General features: G+C 36.3%; 2 protein-coding genes across 3 annotated transcripts in view; one reads left to right on the top strand and one right to left on the bottom strand.

The window, feature by feature from the left end:
* LOC123322675 (kinesin-like protein KIF12) overlaps window positions 1-27365 on the bottom strand; it is a 44159-nt gene that overhangs the window by 6234 nt on the left and 10560 nt on the right. For both annotated transcript variants that reach the window (XM_044910655.1, XM_044910653.1), the window contains exons 3-11: window positions 23616-23711; window positions 23332-23410; window positions 22063-22281; window positions 21453-21593; window positions 18937-19127; window positions 6155-6342; window positions 2316-2434; window positions 2159-2263; window positions 1454-1589 (exon numbers count right to left, since the gene is read on the bottom strand). In XM_044910655.1, the coding sequence (XP_044766590.1) occupies window positions 1454-1589; window positions 2159-2263; window positions 2316-2434; window positions 6155-6342; window positions 18937-19127; window positions 21453-21593; window positions 22063-22281; window positions 23332-23410; window positions 23616-23711 (1274 nt within the window). The remainder of the gene's footprint in view (window positions 1-1453; window positions 1590-2158; window positions 2264-2315; window positions 2435-6154; window positions 6343-18936; window positions 19128-21452; window positions 21594-22062; window positions 22282-23331; window positions 23411-23615; window positions 23712-27365) is intronic.
* Window positions 10421-17632, top strand: LOC123322676 (protein ALP1-like). Its single transcript, XM_044910656.1, has 2 exons — window positions 10421-10881; window positions 16746-17632. Exons 1-2 carry the CDS (start codon window positions 10535-10537, stop codon window positions 17617-17619), a joined length of 1221 nt encoding a protein of 406 aa, XP_044766591.1. The 5' UTR covers window positions 10421-10534; the 3' UTR covers window positions 17620-17632.

Raw genomic sequence — 27365 nt, 5'->3', positions numbered from 1 at the left:
AGTTTTTGACTTTTGGCCAGCTTTTCGGGGTTTCGGACCACTGTGGCGCCGTCATGGTTGTTGGAGTGTTGAACCTAGAAAAGTGCGATAGGCCAGGCGCAAATAGAAACGCAGGTTAGTGAGGTGACGCAGCGTGAGTTTTTGTAAAACATAGAAAAGACCAAGACCACGCAAATAAAGCGTGACAGTGACTTGTGACTTGCCAGATAGTATGTGCAGCAAAAGTTGCGTCACCTCACCAACCTGCGTTTCTATTTGCGCCTGGCCATAATGTTAGCTAATGTGCAACTTCACAAGGCCTGGGGGGTGGGATTAAAAAAAAGTACATTACACTGGGTTTCTACATTGACCTTGTGCTTTCGCATGTGTGGATAAGCTCCTCGCCCTTATCACGCTGTAGCTCGAAAACGGTTAAGGGTATGGAAAATTGCTTCAGACAAAAGTTGTACAGAATTTTATTATCTACAACTTTCATGATGAAAATGATGAGTGTTAGATTAATAGGTCAACACGTCTGCAACACCGAGATTAACCATCTGTATGAAAATCTGAAACGCTCGAGTATGTACTTCGGGTTCAATCAAAATATCCTCTCAAAATCTGACACGATCAAAAACATGTTTTTAAACATTTTCAACTCTTCTGCCAGCCCCACCCCACAAACTGTCAGATAAGCATGAATTTATTATCATAGACACGTAGGGCATATACAGTATCTTAATCTGATATGCTCGAGTATGTAGACACGCTCGAGTATGTAGACCTGACGATTTTTTTTATATGTTTGAAAACCTGCAGACGCTTTTCCCACCGCTGAAAGTGCATACATTATAGAACCTTTTTTTGTTCCTACAATCTAATCTTCAGAATCCACTAGGTCTCCACGACGCTCGAGTTCGAGTAAATCCCGATTAAGCATTGTCGGCTCCCCAGCTACAACCCAATAATAATTTCCGTCAATTCCTTGCCCTTTTTATTGAAGTCTGAGTTGTGTTGCTCTGATGAGGTCGAAGAAGACCTAAAGCATTTACTCTTCTTCAATAGTATGGTCTTTGCGTTGACGGCTTGAATGGAGCGTAGTTAGTTCTATTCAGCCCACGTACCACAAGTTCACGTCAAGCGCACGACTCGACAATAATCCCGTTTTCCCCTTTTTTCCTGCCTTATCTTTGAGGCAAATAGTTGAACATTTTTACCAAAGATTACTCTATGTGAACATCTTATTAACACGAAAACTGTCGGGTGTAATTAGATTGGCGATAACGCCTCATCGAATTCGACATCGATAAGTTGTCGATAGATTGTCGATCGATCGTGGTACCACTGCAAATCGTAACATTTATCAATATTTAGGTATATCAACCGGTTTTATGTGCCTGAATCAATTCTCAATATTACTTGAATGTCTTCAAGCGTTATTTCATTCGATTATTATAAATGGAACTTTCATTACCAGTTTCCGAATCTCCACTGTACGCAGATCCAGGTGCTCTGGAATATACTAGTAGAGCAGACCGTAAATGTTCATTTTCATTTTGCAGAACGCTGACCTCCCGTTTCAAGCTCAGTATCAAGGCTTCGCGTGGATCCTAAAAAATCAAATGAGTCATTAAAACAATTTTCCTGAGCTATAATAAATTTAATGTTGAATTATATACAGGGTGATTCATTGGGTAATGCACATATATCAAGGATAGATAGAACACACCAAGGTGCCTCTAAATAACCTATACTGTATGGGTCTATACCGAGGTCCATACAGGTCATAGGGCGTTCTCGAAAGTGTACCTCCCTCTTCTTTATTCGAACTCTTATTATTTTGAACTCTCGGTAATTTGAACTTTTTCGTTGGTCCCTCGAAATTCGAATGATCGAGATTCATTCCATGAAATCATCAATCCCTATTCACTTGATTATTGGATCCCAATTTCATTGAAATACGAGATGACATATTCCTATATTCTTCCGCAAATCGATTAAAATAAAGCTGCTCTTTTACTGACAGGAGTATTGACCTCTTATTTCCTTTGATTATTGAGTAACTATAGGAACCCAGACTAAAGGAGCCTTGTTATTTTTACCTAATTCTTTGAGTTTTTTTCGTCAATTCTATACCATCTCAGAATCGATCATATAGGAGTCAGTGGATTTTACTTACCATCAGTACGATCGGTTTTGTTCTAATTTTTTTCGCTCTAGCTGCATATCGTAGCGTGTTTATGGTTTCATTTCTGTTACACCTTGCAGGTGATATACAAGCAATCTGAAAAACTTTATTAATCCTGCATTTCAACGAAACAAGAATATATACGTACCATCAAAGTTACTCCATTTCCCGCTAATGAATCAGCCAAAAGTTTAGTCAGTTTGGAATCTCGATAGGGAATGTGCTTAGTTTTCCTTTTTTGATCACTCAAAGATGATATACAATATCCTGAAAAAAAATTCCATAATATGGGACTATAAGACACAAACTTTAAGTACGCCCCCACCACTCATTGAAAATGTATCTGCTGGATTGTAGTTGTAGGTAGATGATTTTTTATAGTCCGAAATGTTGGTATTTAAACATTTTTTGAATAGAAGTGTCAAATTTTAATTTTAAGTTCCCTGCTAGAATGTCTAAAACTATAGTAACTAGAGTGAGACGAGACTAAGGCCCGTATTAATAGTCAGATCTCAAGTTATGAGAATGTTTTAAGCAGCATATTGAGGAGACAACAGTCCAATTAATAAATTTGACTTGAGACTCTGTCAAGAAGACGACCTCAATTGAGTTAGCGCTTATTAATAAATGTGACTGCGATGTCCTCGAATGATCTCAGGAGGTTTTGGAAACGTCAAATATTGAGTATATGGTCGGAACCTGACTCAAGATGTGAACTGACAGTAATTTCTCTTTTGTGCTTTTAAAAATCGGTATCATCTACGTAAAATATGGAATCCATGGAAGACGTGGTTAACTACTACGATGAAATCGATCGAAAATTCTACTTCGTTACACTCCACTGTAAGCCACACTGATGAAAAATATCGAGCAAAAATAAAAACAATAATTTCTCTTCGTTTTGTAATCTCAAGTCTATCTCAAGACCATTATTCAAGACATTCATAAGTTGAGTTTCAAGACTCGCTTCTTGAGATAGTTTCAAACCGATAACGACTTAATATGAGTTTATTAATAAGCCGTCATCTTGAGACGGGACTTAAGCCCGTATTAATAGTCATGCAGATCTCCAAACGGGTCTCAAGATCTATCACAGTTGATACCTTATCAAGATATTATAAGCATCTCAAGATGACGGCTTATTAATAAACTCATATTAAGTAGTTAGCAGTTTGATACTATCTCAAGAAGTTAGTCTTGACATTCACTTGCTAGTACCGCCCAATTGAAACGTTCACTCCAGACAAATCAATTAAATGCCTTCTCAGGAATAATATTCCTGAGAAGGCATACATATTGTATGCCTGTATGTATAGAATACATACTGTATTCTATAATTTACATAGATTTTCAGACCTCTCTAGATCTTCTCACATGAAAATGGGTATGTAGCACCAGAATTGAATCTTCTCAAGTCTTTCTCATTGATAATGAATACTGATTTACCGTCTTCTTCATCTCTTAGTTGAAATCATTTTACTTCATTTCTCAGCCATTTCTGTTGCCTGCTCAATTACTTATGACTAATTACTGTTGTCGAGTTTCAGATTAATGAATCCTCATGTTCTCCAGGGTTGACCCTGGATTTAGTATTTTTTACTTCAGAACACGATGTGAATATCTAAACTATGGTTCAACAATCTCGTCCCTGGAAAGCTTGCTCTGGCAATCGTGCACACTCAATTGGTATGATCTACTCATTATAACTTGTACTCTCATGATACATTCTCATGTTTATTCACCTTGCTCGATCTACATTTTAGTTTTCAGCCTTCTGCACTTCTCGAAACCAACGATTAGTGGTTATCTCTGTACTTTCGATTTGCACATCTCATAATTTATCAATTGTATCTTCTGTTTTTTTGAAGGACGTTCTAATCGTGCTCACTTGTAAGCAGCCCGTCTCTATAAATGTTGTATTCATTGATAAATTTCAGCTCTCTTTAAGACCTACGTAATGTATATCAATTATAATATTCTTCTTCTTCTCAGATTAATTATGATTGTTCTTCTCATTTTATTAATTAATCTTTTCATTTGTAATATTCTAGCACTTCTCAGATTAATTAATTTTGCTTTTCTAATTTAACTTGTATGATTTATGCATCATAATTATTGGTCAACTCACATTTTATGTATTTATCTCTCCTTGTTGATCAGAGTTAGTCAATATAGTTTCACCTCTTGGCCTATTTCAATGTTACCACTCGATCTTCTCATTAAATTCATTATTCTAACCTTCTGCCTTTCTGATGGAATGAAGAGGCTCTCGCAATCAATTTTCATTGATTGCTCTGTCAATGTAAACGCTGTGTTAATTTTGAATTTATTAAACTTGTCTAAGTCTGACCTCAAGTGACTTCTCATTTGAACTGCTCTGGATTATCTTTCATTCTAGTAGAATAGGGTCTCTCTGAGTATATGTTGTTAATATTTGTTTTTTATTACTATATTAGTTTCATGCAGGTGACATGTTCATTTTATGATTGTGAACGATATACAATAAATGTTTTCATACTATCTCCAACTCAATTATCTTGTTCACTACTCTTTTTTGACAAAATCATAACACCCTCGATTTTGAACAGTAGTTAAACGCAATGCTTAGATTTTACTGTAACATTTGGTATTTTTATTTATAAATTGTATGAAATGATCGAACTAGCGTTTAAGATTTTGCCAGAATCTGCTAAAAATATTTCTAAAAAATTCTCACATCTAAAAAATAATGATAGAGTGTAATGTTAATTAAATGTTCATATTATGTATATTTGTTTCTTTACTCTTTTTGGCTCTTCCTATACATGTTAAATGTCTTAAAGAATTGAATAAAGTTATTGTTATTACTTTTATGTAGTCGTACATGCTATAAGAACCACATTAAGACAAAAATATCACTTTCATAGCCTACATTGAATAACGTTCGTTACAATTTCAATTGCGTAGACTTCACGGACACATGATATAATATCTTCAGATAGCTAAAGATGTGTAGTGCAGTGATTTATAAAACTTTTTATACAAAGCCGAAATCAAGTATGTATGTATCAGAAACTCAATTCAATTTAATTCCATGTTTTCTACTCACAGCGATAATTCTTTCTGCACTTCGGCGTTGACTTTTCAAGAAATGATCCAACGGGACAAACACATCGTATTTAATTTATCTAAAAATAGTTCCGCACTTCGATCTTAAGATCTTCATTCAACTGTATTATATCAAAACACAAGAATTTGACTAGGTTTTATTGAAATATTATCATGAAATGAAGTATACTCTACGAATAATGATTTTATTGTAGTACTTATGAAGACGGCCGATCTCGATGATTAAACGAAAGTTGTTATAATTTATTCAGTACCCTATATCGGTTCGATAGGGGGCTTCTAATTGAATTTTGAATAAGTGTTACAAGTTTAAGGACAAAGCTCTGCGAAGAAGATTGAAACTAGTTATTCTGAGTATTGACGTGTCGATAAATTGTATATAGGTACAGGGTGTTTTCAAACCTGAGTCTTTTTTATAGGAAGTAGGGCTCATCAAAATAAATCGTTTCACCAAAATCGCCAACATAATTAATTATTCAAGATAACGGATTTATCATCTCACAATTTCCAATGCAATTTCATAAAATTTCATATCTATCTATTACACGCTTTTGAAAGCACGTTACAAAATGAATATAAAAGTCTTTTAGTAGTTTGTTTAGTTCATGAGAAGTAAATGTGATTAACTAGAAAACTACTCAAGATAGCTATAGGGAATGCAGCGCAAAATAGTTAAAGTAGAATTATGTAATATGATAATAAGTATGTTCCATTTGAACTTAGCGAGTATAATCAGAAGTCATAAATCGTTACAAATGTTTAAAAACAGGGAGTTTATATTTGCTTTCTGTCTTCGTACAAGTATTTCATTGCCTGCTATGAATCCGCAAACGATAATATTATGTTTTGTTCTAGTAGTTTTCATGTTGGAGAACTTACCTAAAACCATCAAACTCTTGTTGATATTGTTAGCCTCTTCCAGGGTTTTCCCTCGACTTTGAGTTTTCTTGGTCATCTCACTTCCAGCTAAATCCACAAAATGAATTTTTCCGGATCTTGACAAGAAGACACCATTTTCTGCGGGTTGTTCGGATGAAATGTAAACAGTCAGAATTGTGTGACTTCGGCTGCAATTTGGGATTAGTTTCAGATGTATAATGGAGTACTGGATTCATAATATACAAGGTGTATCATCACTCATTGGAAGTATTTCAACCACAGAATCACTTGTATGAAATTTGTCTCCTGTCTGACACATAGAGGGATTTATTTGGAATTATTCTACCTATTACTTCTATATTTATCAGAAGGTGCAGATATTACAGATTATACAGATATACTCTAATGAATTATGTCAACAAAAAAAAACGTTTCTGGCGGATGCCAGTGGTGTATGACAGCGCCTAATCTGTTTAACCCCTTTGAAATTGTTAGGCACTGGTGTAATTTCAATTGTTGTTGTTTGATTGTACAATACTTTCTTCTTGAATATTCTATTAATTGTAGGAACATATATTCAAAGTGAAACATGAGGGGAAGGACAGGCATAATGGATTGGGCGGAAAAAACAATAAAACACATAAAACTTGCTTCTTTCGATTCATTACATATCTGCACTTACCGCCACCCGTATAGCACGCTTGTGAGCTGTTAATTCACAAATATTAAAATGTCGAAAAAAATTAAATTTTCCACCGTAAGTCTACAGGGTGAGTTTTTGACTCGTACAAATATTTTAATGCTAGATTCCTGTGGTCGAGAGGAACACTCTTTTATTTTACCATTTTCTCCGAATCGGCCCGGTTTAAAATATACAGGATGTTGAAAAACCATTAAAAATGATTCTGGGAATATACTTTTTCATTTGTTTGATGAATTTTTTTCGAACACAAGAAATACCAGAAATTCAAAGAACCCAACACTTGAAACTAAGTTGGACGCTATTTAATGAATATTTGAACGTTTTGTAAAATAAAAGTATTCTTCATAATTTCTCGTATAATGCTCCGTTTTGAGTAATTTGATGTTGAAAAATTAAAAAGTATTGGTGAAATTTGAAAAAATTGGTACTTTGGATGAATATAACTCTGTTTCAAAGATCCACAGATGTGTAGTGTCACAGATTTAGCTAGTTACTATGAGGGTAATTTTGTTTTTCCAGGGGTGGCACAGATAATTATGAAAACTTAAAATGGCTATATGTATATTTTAGCGTCCAACTTATTTTCAAGAGTTGGGTTCTTTGAATTTTTGGTATTTTTATGGTACGTAATGGTCATAATGAGAAAACTGGAAGACGTGGGTGATATTTTGTGTTCGAAAAAGATAAATCAAATAAATTAAAGATCATAAGTATTCCGAAATTCATTTCATTCGATAAAACCGTTTGTGAGATAGAACAAAAAATAATTTTTTTTTGGTTTTTCAACAGCCGATTCGGAAAAATGGTAAAGGATAGGTGTTTCTTTTGATTTCAAGAATCTACTGTTAAGATATTTGTACGATCAAAGACTCTCTCCCTGTTTGAATAATTCTTTGCAAATGATGATAACATATTTTGGAAACATAAGATTCACAAAATTTTAATGAGAATTGATACTACAATAAATTAAGATTCCTAATGAATGATCATACTAGGCCTCAATTTTGAAATTTTATGATAAATATTTGGTTCAAAATTCTTTAGTAAGAAGCAGCACAGGATATTTCAAATCAACCAATCATCATTTGAAAAAAAGAACCAATAGAATGACAACCATTTTCGAAAACTATGATTATTATTATGGAGCGATAAAGAATAATACATTCAAAGCCCCCTGCTATGTTAAAATCATATACCGGGTTTGGTGCTGGAATGAAATTAATATTTCTTCAACCACTATCTCAAAAAGAAAACGCTGAAATCCATCGATAGATTCTTGACTACTTTATTACCCTCATGCATCTTCTGGAGTTAATTTGAGTGTATTTCTTCAACCCCGCAATCCCATGCAACTCCCGTTTTTCAAATGGAAACATATACCATGTGAAGGCTCGTTGGAGAACTCAGGGAAAATGAGTTATCAGAAAAACATAAAAGTGAAAAACAAATTAAATTCAGTTTCTCAAACAATAATTAAGAATCAAGACGCTGAAACATAATTGAGTTTCGATTATATTGGCTACCCAATCACTTCCTTCCGACTGGCTCTACGCAGCTGTTACTCCAATCTACAAGAGCGGAGATAAGCTCTCACCTGACAACTATCGCCCCATTGGCCTTCTGTCGTCTGTTTCAAAGGTGCTGGAAAGAATTATAAGCGAACAACTTCTTGAGTTCTCCCTTTCGACTGGGCTGATCCCTGACGAGCAGCACGGATTTGTCCCCGGGAGATCTACCACCACAAATCTTCTCTCTTGCATATCCGGTTGGACGAGGGCACTTGACTCTGGTCGGCCCACAGATGTTATATACCTTGATTTCTCCAAGGCTTTCGACAGGGTGCCGCACAACCGATTATTGGCAAAGCTGGAGCACGTTGGTATCCGGGGGAGGCTGCTCAGCTGGATTAGAGCCTTCTTATCTGGCCGTACCTACCGAGTGCGTGTGGGCGACGCGCTCTCTTCTTCCTCTTGGTCCGTACTTTCCGGCGTGCCCCAGGGTTCCGTTTTAGGGCCCCTGCTCTTTCTCCTCTACACCTCCGACCTGCCTCGACAGTTCGGTTCCACCAGATACACCATTGGTGGAGTTAACTTGTCCCCAGTCTCTCAAATCAAGGACCTCGGCGTTACAGTTTCGGAAGATCTCAGCTGGTCCGCCCACATACAAAGCATAGCAGCCAAAGCCAAACAACTTGCATATATATTGAACAAATCCTTTAGAGGCTGCGACGATCGAGCTTTCGGATTAATATACAGGACATATATTCGTCCAGTACTTGAATACGCTGGTCCGGTCTGGTGGTGTTCCACGAGGGCCGCTTCCGAGGTCCTTGAGCGAGTGCAGCGATGGGCCACTCGTATACACTATGGCCCGAGCCGACCCCCGTACGAGCGGCGACTTAGTGCAATGGGTTTGACACTATTCGAGGATAGGCGTGTGCGTGGCGATCTGATTTTCACTTTTCGAGCTGTGACGGATCAATTCGGTGGGAGGGTTCGCGATATGTTCCCTCTGAACAGAAACAATCTACGAGGGCATATCTACAACCTGAGACGGGAGAATTTCAAGTGCGCCCAACGTCAACACTTTCTCCCTAATCGTGTGTTTCATAACTGGAACCGATTGCCCGGGGAGGTTGTTCAGTCATCATCAATAAACTCTTTCAAGAACAATTACGATAGGTGGAGGTCCTCTCGGTGAGGGACCTCTGGTGTGCTGTCGGTGTGCGGACTGTGCTGTGGCGGGTGCATTCGAGTGTTGTGTTCATGCTGCGGTTTTAAGGTAGCTTTGTTTGATCCTAGACTCTATTTACCCGCGCCCGTTTGTACGCATTAGATGTTTATTTTTCCAGACTTTGTGAATCGAGTGTATAGGTTTGTCCTCTACTCGTTATTGTTGTTAAATAAATAAATAAATAAATAAATAAATAAATATTTATTTTCTGAAAATAAAATTGAATATTTATCTACAGTCTCTTACTCGCAATATATTCCTATCACATGGCGTCTTAATTTAATATCATTGGCTTCCACACAATGGTATATGTTTCTATTAGAAAAACGGTGGAAAGTTGAATTGGGTTGAGGCTATAGGATTGACTAAAAATATTCCATTTTATTGCCACAAATAAGTATAAAGTACGAAATTATATTTATTCGGAAATAAGCTCGTATGGGTTCACATTGATGGGACTTTGTAAAGAACAAGAAAGTTAGCGAATTAACGCGAATGATGTATTCGAGGTTCATATATCTATAGCTCTTGAATAAAATCTGACATTTCGTTCTTTCAAGTAATTTTTATTTTGATGGAAGATAAGAAAATTCTTTTTAGTGATAGTTAACAGATGGAAGAATTAATACAAGAAAGACACATTTGGAACTACTCGTTGTTGACAAATGACGGAGGAGAAAAATTCAATAAATTTGCGGCCAAGTTTACAGCAGAGAGAAATCCTGCACATAAACCACCAAGCGTGGGTGGAATATTCGTCAGGTATAGCTACATCTCGTTCAGAGTGTTCAGACGGCGACCGTCTACTCTGTAATCTGTGGACGGCGACTATTCGATTCGAATCGTATACGGTTTTATTAAATAAAACAAAACGGCGTTTCACACCATCCGATTCGATATTTTCACGTACGCATACAGGTTTCGAGTGCGCATTGCAATGCGCAATGTGCATAGCGCACGGCACTGTTGGCAGTCAGCACATAATCGTGATCATGAATCCACGCGTTCCGCTTCTTTATTACTGGTACACACGTATACATAAGAAACGTTCGGTACAACGAAGATTCTGGGTACATCCTTTATTAGACCATGGTCCACAACGAGAAGAGCGATTTGAAAAATTTTACATGAACCTGAGAGAAGACGAACAAGAATTTTATAATTATTTCCATTTGTCGATGGCTAGTTTTGATAATTTACTATCAAGACTAGAGAACTCTACACTTCCACGAATAAATACTATTATGAGGATGTGCATCAGTACAAAGATGAAACTCGCCATTTGTTTAAGGTATGTCTATAACAAATTATGAATAAATCTCCAGACATCTTTTGGCCTTTTCATTTCTTTTCAGACAGTCAGACTTCAAGAGTATATAAGGTTGTAAATAAGTCTGGATTAAAATAATATTTCTTCAACCAACAACTCGAAATGAAAACCCGTCATTTTCTGACATTGAAATTGAATGTTTTCTTCAACCCCTACTTAGCCGCAACCCCATCAAACTTTCGTTTTTCAGATGGAAAGATATGCCTTGTGTGGGCTCGTTGGAAAGCTCGCGGAAAATGAAATCGCACCATACTCTTTGTTTTCATAATTTTGTGTTTATCAGAAGGAACACAAAAGTCTCTTGGAAAAAATAAAATAAATATATTGAACTGATGTAGCCCATATTTGATGGAAATATAACAGAATTATATTGTTCGAAAACTTATGTTAGCGAATATCATACAGGGTGACAAAACTTGCCAGTACAATTATGTCACGACAAGGATAATTTCAGAGAACATGCCGGAACAGGTCAATTTCTATTCGTAGGGGGACATATTTTGAGCAGAATTGTAAGCCGAAATCTTCTCAACCCTAGGTGTAGGAGCTATATTCTCACCCCTATATTCTCAATAGGGGTTGAGTTATACCTCAATTGAAAGATCACTTGACCCTCTACATGAATACAATGTTTTGCAAATTTTTATTGAGGATGTTTTTAGAGAAAATGCCGGAACAGATCAATTTTTATTCGGAGGGGGACATGTTTCGAACAGAATTGTAAGCCAAAATCTCCTTAATCTTAGGTGTAGGGGTTGTCACCCCTAAATTCTTAATAGGGAATAGAGGGTGAGCTATACCTCAACCGGAAGACAATAGTAGAGGGACATATTGTCTTCCAATAGAGGTTTAGCTCAACCTCTATTCCTTATAGTTGGGGAGCTGAAGAGGGAAATTCGGGATTTACTCGAGCGTGTCAGATTAATATAAGGGGACATACCTTGGACCCTGTAGAGTACCTCTACCAAAAATTAGACCCGTATATAAGGGGAATTGTCTAGGAACGGCCTGTCAGAATAGTAAAAAAAAAACGATCATTGTACATACTCGAGCGTGTCAGATTAAGATATATGTGGTTATTTACATGTTGAAAAGTATATATTCCCTTAATACGACAATTTGAGCGTATCGTGAATGTGTGAGAGGGCGCCAAAGTTGCAAAAAAAAACGGCCCGTGTACATTCCCGAGCGCGGTTGAGTTTTTTCTTATTTCGAAGCTAATGATTCAAGAATAGCGAAAAAAATATAATCTGACAGTTTAAGCAAGCCGAAACAATAAAAATTGGCCATAAAGGTCACAAAAATCAGTTTTTTTGAATCATCTCCTCCCCTGGGCTTCAAATCTTTTTCGCATTCATTATAAAAGTTGTAGAGCATAACATTCTCAACAAATTTTGTCCCAAATAATTTTTTCTACGTTCAAACGTTTTTGAAATATAAGGCGATTAATGCTAGGTGTTTAGCGATACATGCTGAAGCGAAAATTCACTCGTTGGAAAATAGTACATTCTAAGGTTCAGTCACAGACAACACTTAAATTTTCGTGACTAATTTCGAAATTGTCATCATAGAAAATAAATACCTTGTCATTCTGACAATTGTAGATTAGACTAGGATTCTATACTTCATTCAATTTTATTTTAGCAGTCGGTTGGCCATGGAAATTTGACACATTTCACTCTGTATAGTAGAAAAATGTGGGGTTATGACGCTTGTCAAAACATTTTTGGGTTTTAAATCAACGCTATGTTGCCCGTTCTACGTAAAAGTTTCTGTTATTACGTATTTTATCACAATGTCGAATCTCTTCGGAAAATATGTGACGAATTGAAGTTTATACAAACTGATTGAAGGCATACCAAATCCAGTTATTTGCATGGAAAATACAAGAGATCAGTATATCATAATATGCATTAGCGTGAGGAGAGTTAATGTTCGTTATCTTCTTTGGCTTACATCGTTTGTAGATTTCAAAAATATTAACCCGAAGATGAAATGCATATGATGCAGTGGTTGGAAATAGGTATCTTCCGAAGTAATTAACAGATAATTACAAGAATGTTAAATTCTTCAACAAAAATCATCTTGCATCAATATAAGTAAAAGGAATTGAAGTAAGTTTCAAGTTAAGATGCAACTTCACCGTTGAACAAAAATTTCACATGAATAAACAAGTAACAGGACAACTTGAGCGTATTTGTGGCTATTCATCTCAATAAATTGATGTAATAATAATAATTAGGTATTTATTAGTACCTTAAGACATTTACATTGTATAGGAGAAGTCAAATGAAAAATAGAAAAATCCATTTTAGGGAACTTATTCTCCGATGACTTTTATCGAAAATCCTGTAGTAAACTTCTCGCATTAATTCACTCAAACATAAAATTCCCAAAATCCACCATTTTATTGGGTCTCCCAATAGAAGGAAATTCTTTATAATCCTCTTCATTCACAATCTTTCTGATTGTGGAAATATTCAGCTGAAATATAAGTCGTTTAGATTTAGATGGAACATTATATAAATTCTCTTACATTGAATATGTTCGCTAGCGTCTGACGTATTGTGGATTTTAGAATATCAGGGTATAACTATTTGAATGAGCGCACCTGAATTCTAAATAGCACTTCCTGAAACCCTGTCTCATTTTTCAATCACTTTCGGCATTTTCGTAATAAAAATTGATATTAGTTGTGGCAACGGCGTTATGACATTAACGACATTCCATGAGTGCCAACCTAACTTCGTTCTAGTTACAAAAACTTGAGAAAATTATTTCATGGCCAACCGACTGCTAAAATAAATGTGAATGCAGTATACATTGACCTTGCCCTTTCGCATGTGTGGCTAAGCTTCTCGCACTTATCGCCCTCTAACTCGAGAACGGTTAAGAGTATATAAAATTGCTTCAAACAAAAATTGTGTAGAATTTTATTATCTACAACTTTCATAATGAATACAAAAACGATTAGAGGTACAGGGAGGGAAATATTCGAAAAAAAGGGATTTTTATCATCTTCAAAGTGTCAGATTAAGAAAACCCCCCCTGATTAGTGTCAGATTAATGAGTCAACACGTCTACAACACCCAGATCAACCATCTGTATGAAAATCTGACACGCTCGAGTATGTACAAGTAACGATTTTTTTTTACATTTTCAAAGGACCGCTGTGACCTTGCGTCACGTCCAAATTGTCTGTCCCTTGAAAAGTAGCTTCCTTTGGGTCCAATTAACATATCCTCCAAAAATCTGACACGCTGGAAATTTTTTTTTTTACCATTTTCAACTCTTCCGTACGGCCAGTCCCACCGCGCAAACAGTCAGATAAGCATGAATTCATTATCAGAGACACTTAGGGCATATACAGTATCATAATCTGACACGCTCGAGTATGTACACCTGACGATTTTTTTTACATCTTTGAGACCCTGTAGACGCTTTCTCCACCGCTGAAAGTGCATATATCATAGAACCTTTTTTTCTTTCTACCATCTAATCTTCAAAATCCACTAAAGGTCTCCACGACGCTCGAGTAAATCCCGATTTAGCATCGTCGGCTCCCCAACTATTATAAATAATTTAGGGGTGATAGCCCCTACACCTAGGTTTGATGAGATTTTGGCTTACAATTCTGCTCAAAATACATTCCCCTCCAAATAAAAATTGTCCCGTTCCGGCATTTTCTCTGAAAACATCCTTGTCGAGACATAGCTGCCCTGGCAAGTTTTCAAATTGTCACCTGTATAATTCTGTTTAAAGTTGATAGTTTCGAAGCTACCCAACCAACCAACTAGCCTCACATGATAGGACATGTTTGTACGTATTTGGAAGACAAAAGCTGGATGTTGTCTTCATAGTAGGTTTACACATGCAATGATTTACTGGCGCCGGTGACTTCTGGCGCGTCAGTAACTTTAAAATGCATATGTAAACACTTACTGGCGTGCAAACGTTATCCACGCATGCATGGATTAAAAATTTTGGTAGCTTCCAAAATTTCATGCGCCAGTATCTTTTCTTGCGCCAGTGAAATTACAACTTGCAAATGTAAACACATTCCGTGCACGCCAATGAATATTGTTTACGCAGCGGCAAATCACTTTTACGGTTAGGGGCACAGTTCAATAGTTTACTTTGGTTCTTTTGTGAGTTTTGTGTTTAAACGATGAACAAAAAAGAGGAGAAATGGAAATCAAAGGAGTCACCAGAGTACCTTAGAGTGATTTGAAGTTTAAGCCTAGCACACAAAGCATCTCTCATATGGGTGTCTTTTTTCTCAATTAGTGGTGTGACACGTTGTAAAAGAAAATTAAATCCTTCTTCAGTCATTCTTAAATGATTTCGAAAGCTTTGGGGGTCTTCCATTGAAAGTTCTTTCAAAAGAGAATTTGAAGCACCCATCATTGGTCTCTGAGAAATCCAATTGCGCACCCATAAGCGACCTTTTCTTTTATGTCGTTTCTTCCGTTCTAAATCTTCAATCATACTATCAATTATCGATTTTGCAATTTTTCGACAATTTTATACAAGCTCCTTTCGTGACATGATGTAGGTACCTACTATAACGAGAGTATCGATACTAGCAACTGGCGTGCAAAACACTGGAAACCGTGTAAACGCTTACTGGCGTGAAAGTTGAACTGGCGTTAAGACTGGCGCCGGTAAATCCATGCATGTGTAAACTTACTATGATAGTAAGTTTACACATGCATGGATTTACCGGCGCCAGTCTTAACGCCAGTTCAACTTTCACGCCAGTAAGCGTTTACACGGTTTCCAGTGTTTTGCACGAAAGTTGCTAGTATCGATACTCTCGTTATAGTAGGTACCTACCTCATGTCACGAAAGGAGCTTGTAAATAATTGTCGAAAAATTGCAAAATCGATAATTGATAGTATATTTGAAGATTTAGAACGGAAGAAACGACATAAAAGAAAAGGTCGCTTATGGGTGTGCAATTGGATTTCCCAGAGACCAATGATGGGTGCTTCAAATTCTCTTTTAAAAGAACTTTCAATGGAAGACACCCAAATCCTTCAATATTCATTAATCGTGCTATCTGTAAATAGTCATTTTTCCTAGCATCTTTATTTTTGTACATTATAAAATGCACCTCCCACAAACAATAAGGAACTTGTTCTAAAAACTGTATTATGGTTTCTGATTTCCATTTCTTCTCTTTTTTGTTCATCGTTAAAACACAAAACTCACAAAAAAACCAAAGTAAACTATTAAACTGTGCCCCTAACCTTAAAAGTGATTTGCCACTGCATAAACAATATTCACTGGCGAGCACGGAATGTGTTTACATTTGCAAGTTGTAATTTCACTGGCGCAAGAAAAGATACTGGCGCATAAATTTTGGAAGCGACCAAAATTTTTAATCCATGCATGCCTGGATAACGTTTGCACGCCAGTAAGTGTTTACATATGCATTTTAAAGTTACTGGCGCGCCAGAAGTCACCGGCGCCAGTAAATCATTGCATGTGTAAACCTACTATCATTTCAAGTTATTAGTTGTGATTGCATTTTTCCAGGGAATTTTGTGTCTCTTCTGATAACTACAAAATAAAAAAAAACAAGATTTCGTGAAAAACTCACGGAAAGAGTTTTCGTTTGAATTTGAATTTCGAAAACATATTAAACCAACCAGTTACTTCTTGAAGTTTTTGCTTAGGTAGTTAATAAACATTTTTCGTGTTTGTGCAAAATTTCGTAGAATGGAACAATTTAAAACCTCGAAAGAGTTGTTGTTAATTTTCAGAAAAATTTTTATTCCATTGTATTATGCACTCGTTTAATCATACTTTTTTTATTCAAGGTACTTAGCGACGGGTTGTTCGATGAAAGAACTTCATTTCACGTTTAAAGTTGGTACATCGACAATCAGTGGAATAATAACTGATGTATGCTCGGCGCTTTGGGATGTTTTACATGACGATTTCCTACCATCACCTACTAAAACAAAATGGGAAGAAATTGCGAAGGGATTCGACCAAAAGGCCAATTTCCCGCATTGCATAGGCGCTATCGGCGGAAAGCATATAAGATCAAAGAAGCCGGAACTCAGTGGATCATCAAATGTTAAAAACAAAGATTACTACTCTATTGTACTACTGGCAGTAGTGGATTCAGATTATAAGTTTGTCTATGTCGACATAGGTTCCTATGGAACAAACTGCGATTCATACAATTTAAAAAACACCGGCTTATGGGAAAAACTGAATGACGAGTCGTTGCCAATACCTGACCCCACGCCACTTACCGAGTCCGGAAAGAGTATACCATTTGTACTAGTAGGAGATGAAGCATTTGCTCTTCACAATAATCTATTACGACCCTTCGGAGGAACGCACTTAGATGAACGTAAAAAAAAATTCAACTGTCGCCTGAGTCAAGTTCGGAGATATGTGGAATGGGCGTTTGGAATCATGGCAGCGAAGTGGAGAATTCTGCAAAGGCCAGTGGACACTTCGATTACTTCAACCATCGAAATTGTGAAGGCTTGCATTGTACTTCACAATTTCGCCTGTGAACGTGATGGTTTGCGTTTCGATGATTCCAGCGAAGCGACCTCCGCAATGGACAATTTGGAAAACGAACCAAATCCACGGGCAGGAGCTCAAGCCAATAATATTCGTTCAGCATTTGCTGATTATTTTATGTCACCCGAGGGGTCTGTACCGACGCAATAAAAACTATGTTCAATGTTGTGTCATAATTATTCATGTTTACCACTTGTATTTTGTATTTAGTGATGTTATTCCAGTCTCGGCTCGTGTTCATTCGAACCAAGGAAGTTAAAATTTTCACGAGCAATGAATTCAAGTATTCTCAGTCAATCGATTATATTTTTTCACTAGGTATATTGAAAAATGATATTTTTTATGGAATTAGTTTCTCTTGCAAATACAGTAGTTTCTGAAATATTTTCGATCTGGAGGGGATTGAATCGATTTCCGTTTCATAACAAAGATTAAGCTCTTTGGTATTTCTCTATAATACTCAGTAGCGCCTGCCAGTATTTAATAAGAGGTCGTCGATTTCAAACGTTTTTCCATCGGAGAAGAGAAACCATGTTGCTCCGACGAGGTCAAATGAGACCGAAACCATGGTCAGCATATGCTTTTCTTCGGTGGAACGTTCTCTATTTAGTGGCCCTGACGATGGCAAATTGTCTAGCTCAATTCAGATCGCAACACTTGTTTGTATATTCACATCGGCGGGTGGAATGCATCACCGGAATTCAATTCTTATTATTTAAGATAACTTCAACTTTTGTGCCAAAACGTGGTCATTATTTAAATTGCAGTGCCTGATTCTAGGTTAGTTAAACCAATAGGAGCCTGTTTGACGAGGCCTATGGCGATACATAAGGAAGCCGAGTGTAAAGAATGCAACTGCGAGAAGTTTTTTTTGAGTTCGTCAGAACGACAAATGAACCACCAGATTGTCGTCTTAGCACACAACGCAATGAAAAGTTCGCTAGGGCATCATCATGTACATTATCATCGGTTAATCAAGAAATTTGAAGGTCTTGAAGTTTGTTGAGTTAAGACAAGATTTAATATGTCTTTTGTCTTCCCAAGTTTCGAAATCTGTATAAATCGGTTTAAATATTTATAAAAAATTTTTTTCAAGAATTGTCTAGACTCCAAAGCAATTCCCTTGTTGTGTGACATATCAAAAAATTTTGGTTTTTCTTCGATAAACGAAATAAATGATTCCATAGCCTTCTTAAAGTCGTGGTTTAAACATGTCGCTATTTAGATATCATATTATCAAACTTCAATTTTGGTTTTTCTTCGATTAATGAAATAAATGATTCCATAGCCTTCTTATAGTCGAGGTTTAAACATGTCGCTATTTAGATGTCATATTTTCAAACTTTCAGTTACAAGATTGAGGATATTTTTATAGATTCATTTCATCCATGAGATGTCACAGATTCGAGAAATAAAATTTAAGATGATAAAATGAGAGGAACCTAAGGAAACATGAAACATACAAACCTGGAGAAATCATTCATATTATGTTTCCCAACAGATCTATTTCTGAGGCCTTCTTCCAAAACGGCTGTCAAGTCGTCCAGTTCTTCGCAGTCAACGGTGAAAAGGTTCTCAACGAAAAAACCTCTTGCTTTTTTACTCCATCTCACAGCCAATGGTTTTCTGCTACTACCTGGATTCAATAGGTCGATCACCTGGAAATACAATTGTGTTTCCAGGAAATATTAATATTTCCTCCATACCATACACAGTATTCCATTACTTATTGGAAATATTTAACTGTGAAACTCTGATCTTAAAATATGAAGATGTTACCCAAAACATCTAGATAAAATAAGCTACATAATTATCTGAATTACAGAGCGTTTTATTCAAATGGGTACATACTACATACATGTATATAGTTCGGGTTCGAATTTTTACGTTGAAAAATGACACGTTAAGTTCTACGTTTTTCAGAATATTTCATGAATATTTACAGTACTGAGATAATGAATTTATTCCATTTGGCTATTCCACACTGTACATATATGTCAACGTGTATGTATTAGGTCGGCATTTTGGCTCCTTTAACTCGTGTTGACGAAGACAAATTATGTTATTCATCGAAATTTCCCGAGAAGATACATATTATTTAGGTGATTGGGGATTCAAATCATCATAATTTGGCTCAGGATTCTATAGTGGAATTTTTCAAATAAGTATACTTCATTCAGATTTATTTTAGCAATCGGTTGGCCATGAAATAATTTTCTCAAGTTTTTGTAACTAGAACGAAGTTAGGTTGGCACTCATGAAATGTCGTTAATGTCATAACGCCGTTGCCACAACTTATCTCAATTAATATTCCGAAAATGCCGAAAGTGATTGAAAAAAGAGACAGGGTTTCAGAAAGTGCTAGAATTCAGGTCCGCTCATTCAAATAGTTATACCCTGATATTCTAAAACCCTAATACGTCAGACGGTAGCGAATATATTCAAAATGTAAGATAATTTTTATAACGTTTCATCTGAATCTAAACGACTTATATTTCAGCTGAATATTTCCACAATCAGAAAGATTGTGAATGAAGAGGATGACAAAGAATTTCCTTCTATTGGGAGACCCAAAAAAGTGGTGGCATTTGAGAATTTTATGTTCGAGTGAATTAATGCGAAAAGTTTACTACAGGATTTTCGATAAATGTCATCGGAGAATAAGTTCCCTAAAATGGATTTTTTTATTTTTCATTTGACTTGTCCTATACAATGTAAATGTACTAATAAATACCTAATTATTATTATTACATCAATGTATTAAGATGAATAGCCACAAATACGCACAAGTTGCTCAGTTTCTTGTTTATTCATGTGAAATTTTTGTTCAACGGTGAAGTTGCTTCTTAACTTGAAACTTCTTTCAATTCCTTTTACTTATATTGATGCAAGATGATTTTTGTTGAAGAATTTAACATTCTTGTAATTATCTGTTAATTCCTTCGGGAGATACCCATTCCCAACCACTGCATCATATGCATTTCATCTTCGGGTTAATATTTTTGAAATCTACAAATGATGTAAGCCAAAGAAGATAACGAACATTAACTCTCCTCAAGCTAGTGCATATTATGATATTATACTGATATCTGATATCTTGTATTTTCCATGCAAATATCTGTATTTGGTATGCCTTCAATCAGTTTGTATAAACTTCAATTATGTTCGTCACATATTTTCCGAAGAGATTCGACATTGTGATAAAATACGTATAATAATAACAGAAACTTTTACGTAGAACGGGCAATATAGCGTTGATTTAAAACCCAAAAATATTTTGACAAGCATCATAACCCCACATTTTCGTACTATACAGAGTGAAATGTGTCAAATTTCCATGGCCAACCGACTGCTAAAATAAAATTGAATGAAGTATAGGTAATCATTCATACTGGGGATAAATAATCAAGAAATTATTTAAACTTGGAAAAAAATTGTGATCGATTATATAACTGAAAAATGAATGGATAAATGCTCTCATGAATAAAAATATTTTTCTTTATTATACGATAACATCGTATCGTCTTTATTCTAAACCGTTAATAAATCTTTTTTTCGCTATTCTATTTCTTATCGCCAAAAAGCAAAAAGTGAGGAAACTCAAACGAAAGCCATTTCCCAAAAAATGGTACTGAGCCCTTTTTTCAACTTCAACAACACAAAATTTCAAACAGATTCTTTTCTCGATACTTCATTTATATGATCAATTTGAATGAAATATTTTAGCTGGTACGAGTTCGTTGAAATTTGTTAATTAATATTGTGTATCTCAGATTAATTGAAAATCCTTATTCACTTATGAAACTTATCTATCAAATGTTGACGATTCATATATCAGTTTCAAATTACTTGAATGGCTAACGCAGAAAAAATTTCGAATTCAGGTTTGGTATTTTCTCTTGTAGAGATAATGTTCCTAAGATTCTAAGCACATTTCTTTCTAGTTCTCCTACGAGGATCGGATTATGATGTCCAATACTTGCCTTCTCGTTATAAATTTCCAGGTAACTTGCTTTGAGAATGAAATGGACGTCAGATTTCTCTTTTATCAATTGAAATAAATATAAAAACGATCTGAAAATTAATCCATGTTTATCACTATACGGGGAAGGTTTGAGTCCAAACTGAAACAAAAAAGTTATTATATCTTTAATTTGCAACACTTATGAGTCCATACGTTTCAACTTCAACAGTTAAATCAGGCAGGAATAAATACTGATGACATAATTGCACTGTAAAAAATCCTCAGCACATTTTGTCATTCTTCATTTTCATTTGATTCGTTAAAAGGAATACTAGCGCAACTGACTGAAGTCCGAAGATTTTGCAAGTTTGACACTTGATCAAATTCATAACCAAAGCAATCACGCTTCCAGATTTACCCAACTCGTTTATAAATCACAAGTGCTTTATGCATTTCATCAGGCTCAATGATAGAGATATAATATGGCTCAAACGACAGTAAATGAGTGATACTAACACCTCCTCCAAGGTTCACGTCTAATTTGGAAACATCCTGTATATATGACTGCTTTGAGTTGAATAATAAAGAAATCATTCCTGAGCTCGATTGGAAATTTCCGAAATACTTACTAGTCCGGGTGGACCCGTCAGTGTGTAAGTTTTTCCACTGCCTGTTTGGCCATAACAAAAGCATGTACATCGGAAGCCTTCTAAAGACATTTCAATTAATCTTTTCATCCCTGAAAACTGAAGCACATCTTCTTGAGTCGCGGCCGGTTCAAAAACAACATTATAAGAGAAAAGTTTCGATTTTGATCCCCCTCCTGATCCATTTTCCTCGTTGTCAACCTACAAATAAAACAGTTATATGAAAAAATAAAACGCTTTATCTCAACAAAAAAGTTAAAATTGTTTCAAGTCGATGGTCAGGGACTATCTAATAAGGTGAATGGACTAGAAATTTTCACAGTTCTTGAGAATCCTGATATTGCGAGGAAATATTAAAGGAGGATCGGAGGATGATGACTGTGAAATCAAGAGAACAAGAGAACTTCTAACTTTGCTTAAGTGCACTCACAAGAGGATGGAAATTTTTTTATTTCTCCATTCTATTGCTATTTCATGGTTAGTTCAGTGAAAGTAGTAAAATATATTATAAAATTTGCGACCTTTTCATTGATGATTTGTTTTGGTTGCACTGATGGTTTAAACCAAACTTTGGTCTTGGAGTTTATTTTATGTATTTTATGTTTGAATATCACAGCCCAGTTTTCCATTGATGATCAAAACTTTGAAATGGGTGGTGTACGCTCTTTAACTTAGTCGACGCAGAATTTAATGATCAATAACTGTTATAGAAATCACTTTCATCATTAATAGGTTATTTTGGGAGATATTCTCAAAAAACATGGCATATTTTTCATTATTGTGAAAAATTGGTCAAACTTTGAGGACCTGTATAACGGAATTGGTATAGTACAAACTATAAATATCCGGTCTTATTTGACGCAAAATGTATAGGTAATGCTTTCATTTTTTTGAAATTTTCAGTCCAAAAGGAAATATGATCGAAAAACCGTAAAAACACCGATTTAGGAGGCACACAATTTTGAGATACTTTTTGTGGTTTGTGGATTAAATATTTCATTTTCTTACTGTAATAATTCATACGAGCTAAAAAATATTCATTTCCTGTCAGATTCTCGGAGAATAATAAAATATAAACTGAAAAATTAATTTTTCAGTTTATATTCACCTCACATTGAAAGCTAATAATCATCTAAGTATCATAAGATATTCAGATGAATTCATGATCTTTACATTGTAAAGTATGAAATACTTGTTTTACCTGAACCAACGAATACCACAGACTTGATTTATCATCATTATACCACTTACCAGAATTTGCCCATTACCGGGAAACTGGATGACATTTTTATCATTTCCTCTCTTTTCCTTCTCACTGATTGGCCGAACCCTGAAAAATACAATTTTCACCTGGAAAACTCCACAATATTTTGATGGTTCGAAAAGGTGTCGGAGCTCAATGAAAAAAGAATATTCCCGAAATTTTGTTGAACTTTTTTTCATCGGCAAAGCTGATGATATAAATCATCAATATTCGTTTTTGAAGAAAGTGATTTTCATATTAATTTGATTCGAAAGACAATAAGTAGGCTCACCTCACTACAACATTTATATTATCCTCATCCTGGTTAAAACTAGTGATAATTCTTCGCAGATTATTGTCATCATCTAGTCTTTCAATACTTCCATATCTGCAATAATAATATGTGTAAGTTTGAAAGTTTGAAGCGATTCGAATAGTCCAAGAACCGTCAAAAGAAATCGGTAAGAAATTTGTAATGGCCCATAATTAAATATTAATTATTATTAAGGCTGTACCCACTCGCAAGGTCAGGTAAAGGCATATTTGCATAAAAATGTAGATATATGAAAATTACAACATGCTCTACAAGTGTTTTATAATGCCTAATTGAAAATTGTCGGACAACTAAATATAGTTTTCTGACAATAATCTTTTAGAAGTACAAAAATATAGGAGAAAGTGGTCAGACAGCATTTTTGGGAAAAGCGGTGGGTCAGCACCCTCATAAGGTGGCGGTGGAAGAGTTTTGATATGGCTGAAAGGATATTTATTGCTTAATTATCATATATGATATACAAGGTGGTCCAACGAAAACTCAACACCTCGATATTTCGACTTCAAAATGAAAATGTGACTCGTCAATTTCTGATTCGAGGGGGACCAACTTTTTCGGAAAAATCCCTTGATTTTGAATAGGAATGAGGGGTGTTGTGATAACTAATTGTGATGATCGTATCGAGTACTATCTGACCCTAAAATTTCGCTTCAAAATATCCGTCCATAATGAAATAACAGTGAAAATAGTTGAAAGAGGCAATGTGGATTTTATCTGGAGGATATTATCTATATCCGACACGTTTCAAAGGTATTTAGTTCATATATTGTTAATTTTTTGTCCAAAAAAGTAGGCGGACCATGTTTTCGATTTACCTTAGAGTCTATCGTGAATTGTTAAGAACGTTACAAGTGTATCAAAGAGAGTGTAAATTTGCAGTATAATTAAAATGGTGTATTATGTAGAAGGTAGGGTGGAAATGATTTTTTAGAAATAACGACTCTGTTCGAATAACAGCGACTTTATTTAACGAACGACAGCCTGGAAAAAAATGAATCCGCTGCTTACGTTGTGCAATTGATTGCCAAATTTGACGCTACTGGTTCAGTCGGAAACAAAAAGAAGGTGCATGAAAGAGACGAAGCGAGACACGTAGCTGTCTAAGGTCATGTAGCAATGTATCCGACCTTCAGTACTAGGAAATTGTCCCATGTATCTGGTGTTTCACGCACAACAATCATGAGAATCCTTAAACAACATAAATTCCATCCTCATAAGATACGATTGGTTCAGGAACTGAATGAGGATGATCCCAATCCCCGAGTTCAGTTCTGTGAAATAGTCAGTGAAATGATTAACGGTAATCAAAACAATATGTTCCACATCTTTTCGGAAAAGTGTTCATTTTACCTTAACGACATCGTTAACCGGCATAACTGTCGCTATTGCTCAGAAGAAAATCCAAGTTATTTGGTGAGGTGCATACTCAGCTTCCCCAAAAATTAAATGCTTGGGCGGGTATTTATGGCAATCACATAACCGGCCAATTTTTTATAACCGGTAATCTCACTGGCCAAATTTATTTAGATCTATTAGAGAACGCTATTTATTCAGCCCTCGTGCAAGTATTAGGTAATGCAGAAGACCATCAAACGATCAATTTCAAACAAGATGGCATTTCGTTCAACCGGTGCGTCAGTTGTTAGATGAAAATATTCCTCACGCCTGGATTGGAAGAAGGGGACATATTGGATGGTCACCCAGATCACCTGATCTGGATCCACTGGACCTTTTTCTACTTCATCGACCAACAGAGACTCTCTAGTGTCTCTCAGCACTGTGACTTGGGTTTTACCGTCACTGACGACTTGAGCTGGTCCTCTCATATTTCTACCGCTGTGTCCAAGGCCAGACAACTCACCTATACCAGCTCTCTAAAACTTTCGCTGGATGTGATATAATAATATAATAATAATAATGCGGATAATTGCCTCCCCGTCAGATGAAGAAAGAATTAACGAAGGAGTTCACCCGAAAATTGAGAAGGATAATGAGAACTGGTCTTAACAGCAAGAATCTGATAAAAGCGATTAACACCTACGCTTGCTCGGCGCTGAGCTATTCATTTGGTAGTATCTCTTGGACGACCACCGATTTAGCAGCTTTACAGAGAAAAATAAAGACGATGCTGACTAAACACAATAAACATCACCCCAAAAGCTCAATAGAACGGACAGAGCTGCCATGACATCTTGGGGGTAGAGGAATTGTTGATTTGTCCAACCGTATGTCCCAGGAAATTGAAGGACTTCGAAAATATTTCCTGAGCAAGGCAGCTTCGTCAGAACTCCATCGAGTAGTTTGTGTTGCTGATAGTTCTACACCGTTAAAGCTACAACAGGATCACTTGGAAACCGTCGAACACTCTGCAGAAAGTAAAATGCAGAAACTGATTAGCAAACCTTTGCATGGAAGGCACCAGAACGAGGTCAACCATGATTACGTCGACATATCTGCGTCGAACTACTGGTTGACTTCCGGAAGGTTGTTTCCTGAGACAGAGGGCTTCATGCTCGCCATCCAGGATCAGGTGATTCCAACAAGAAATTACATGAAATAGATCGCCAAGGATGCCTCAGTGGCGGACGATAGCTGTCGTTATGGCTGTGCGACACATGAAACTATCCAGCACATCACCGGGGGATGTCAGAAGTTCGCGGGCACGGAGTACATGTCTATTTAGACATGATGCTGTTGCCAAGATTCTTCACCAAGAATTGGCACTAAAACACCAACTTCTAACTTCGAAAAAGGTTCCTTATTACAATTACCATCCGGATGCTGTGTTGGAAAATGAACATCGCAAGGTCTACTGGGATCGCACGGTTCTCACAGACCGGAAAATAACCCACAATAGACCAGACCTCATATTGCTCAATAAGGATGAGGACACAGCACTATTCATCGACGTGGCAATTCCAAATAATAACAATCTTCTAGATAGGCACACTGAAAAAATTTCAAAATACAGAGATCTCGAGGAACAAACCAGAAGACAGTGGAAGCTGAAAGATATCAAGACCACCCCTATTGTCATTTCATCTACAGGCCTGATACCGAAGAAACTACTAGAGAACTTGAGGAAACTTCAGTTGGACGAAAATATTTATAAATGCAGAAGGCGGTACTGCTCGGAACGGCGAGAACTGTACGCAAGTACATGGCGAATGCAGAGGAACACCGTCTGCTTCGACAGGAAGTGCGGGTGGAGCAGGAATCCAACCGACGGCAGGGAGCCGAGGAGCAACCCGGACCCGACCACCACCACGAGCCCGAAAACCTGGAAAGGGCTCCAACAGAGCTTAATCCTTTTGATATCTGAGATATTTGGGATAAGTGAATTTTCCTCTGGAGAGGCGTGTGAAAGCCGCAAGGCTAAAGTCATATAATAATAATAACGAACACAACGAGAGGCAAAATAGAAGATGGTACATTCAAACTCGAGGACATAAAAGTATTTAGGCATAAAACAGGACAGAAAAATCAATCAGAGCCAGATGAAGAAAGAATTTACGAAGATTGATGAGGATAATGAGAATGGTCTTAACAGCAAGAATCTGAACAAAACGATTAATGCCTACGCGTGCTCTGCACTGAGCTACTTATTCGGTATAATCTCTTGGACCACCACGGATTTAGCAGCCCTACAGAGAAAAATAAGGACGATGCTGACAAAACACATCACCCCAAAAGCTCAATAGAACGGAC

Source organism: Coccinella septempunctata, chromosome 1 (assembly GCF_907165205.1).
Source record: "Coccinella septempunctata chromosome 1, icCocSept1.1, whole genome shotgun sequence".
In the NCBI taxonomy this organism is placed as follows: domain Eukaryota; kingdom Metazoa; phylum Arthropoda; class Insecta; order Coleoptera; family Coccinellidae; genus Coccinella; species Coccinella septempunctata.
The sequence above is the reverse complement of the archived record's forward strand: the minus strand, read 5'-3'. Positions and strand labels throughout refer to the sequence as shown.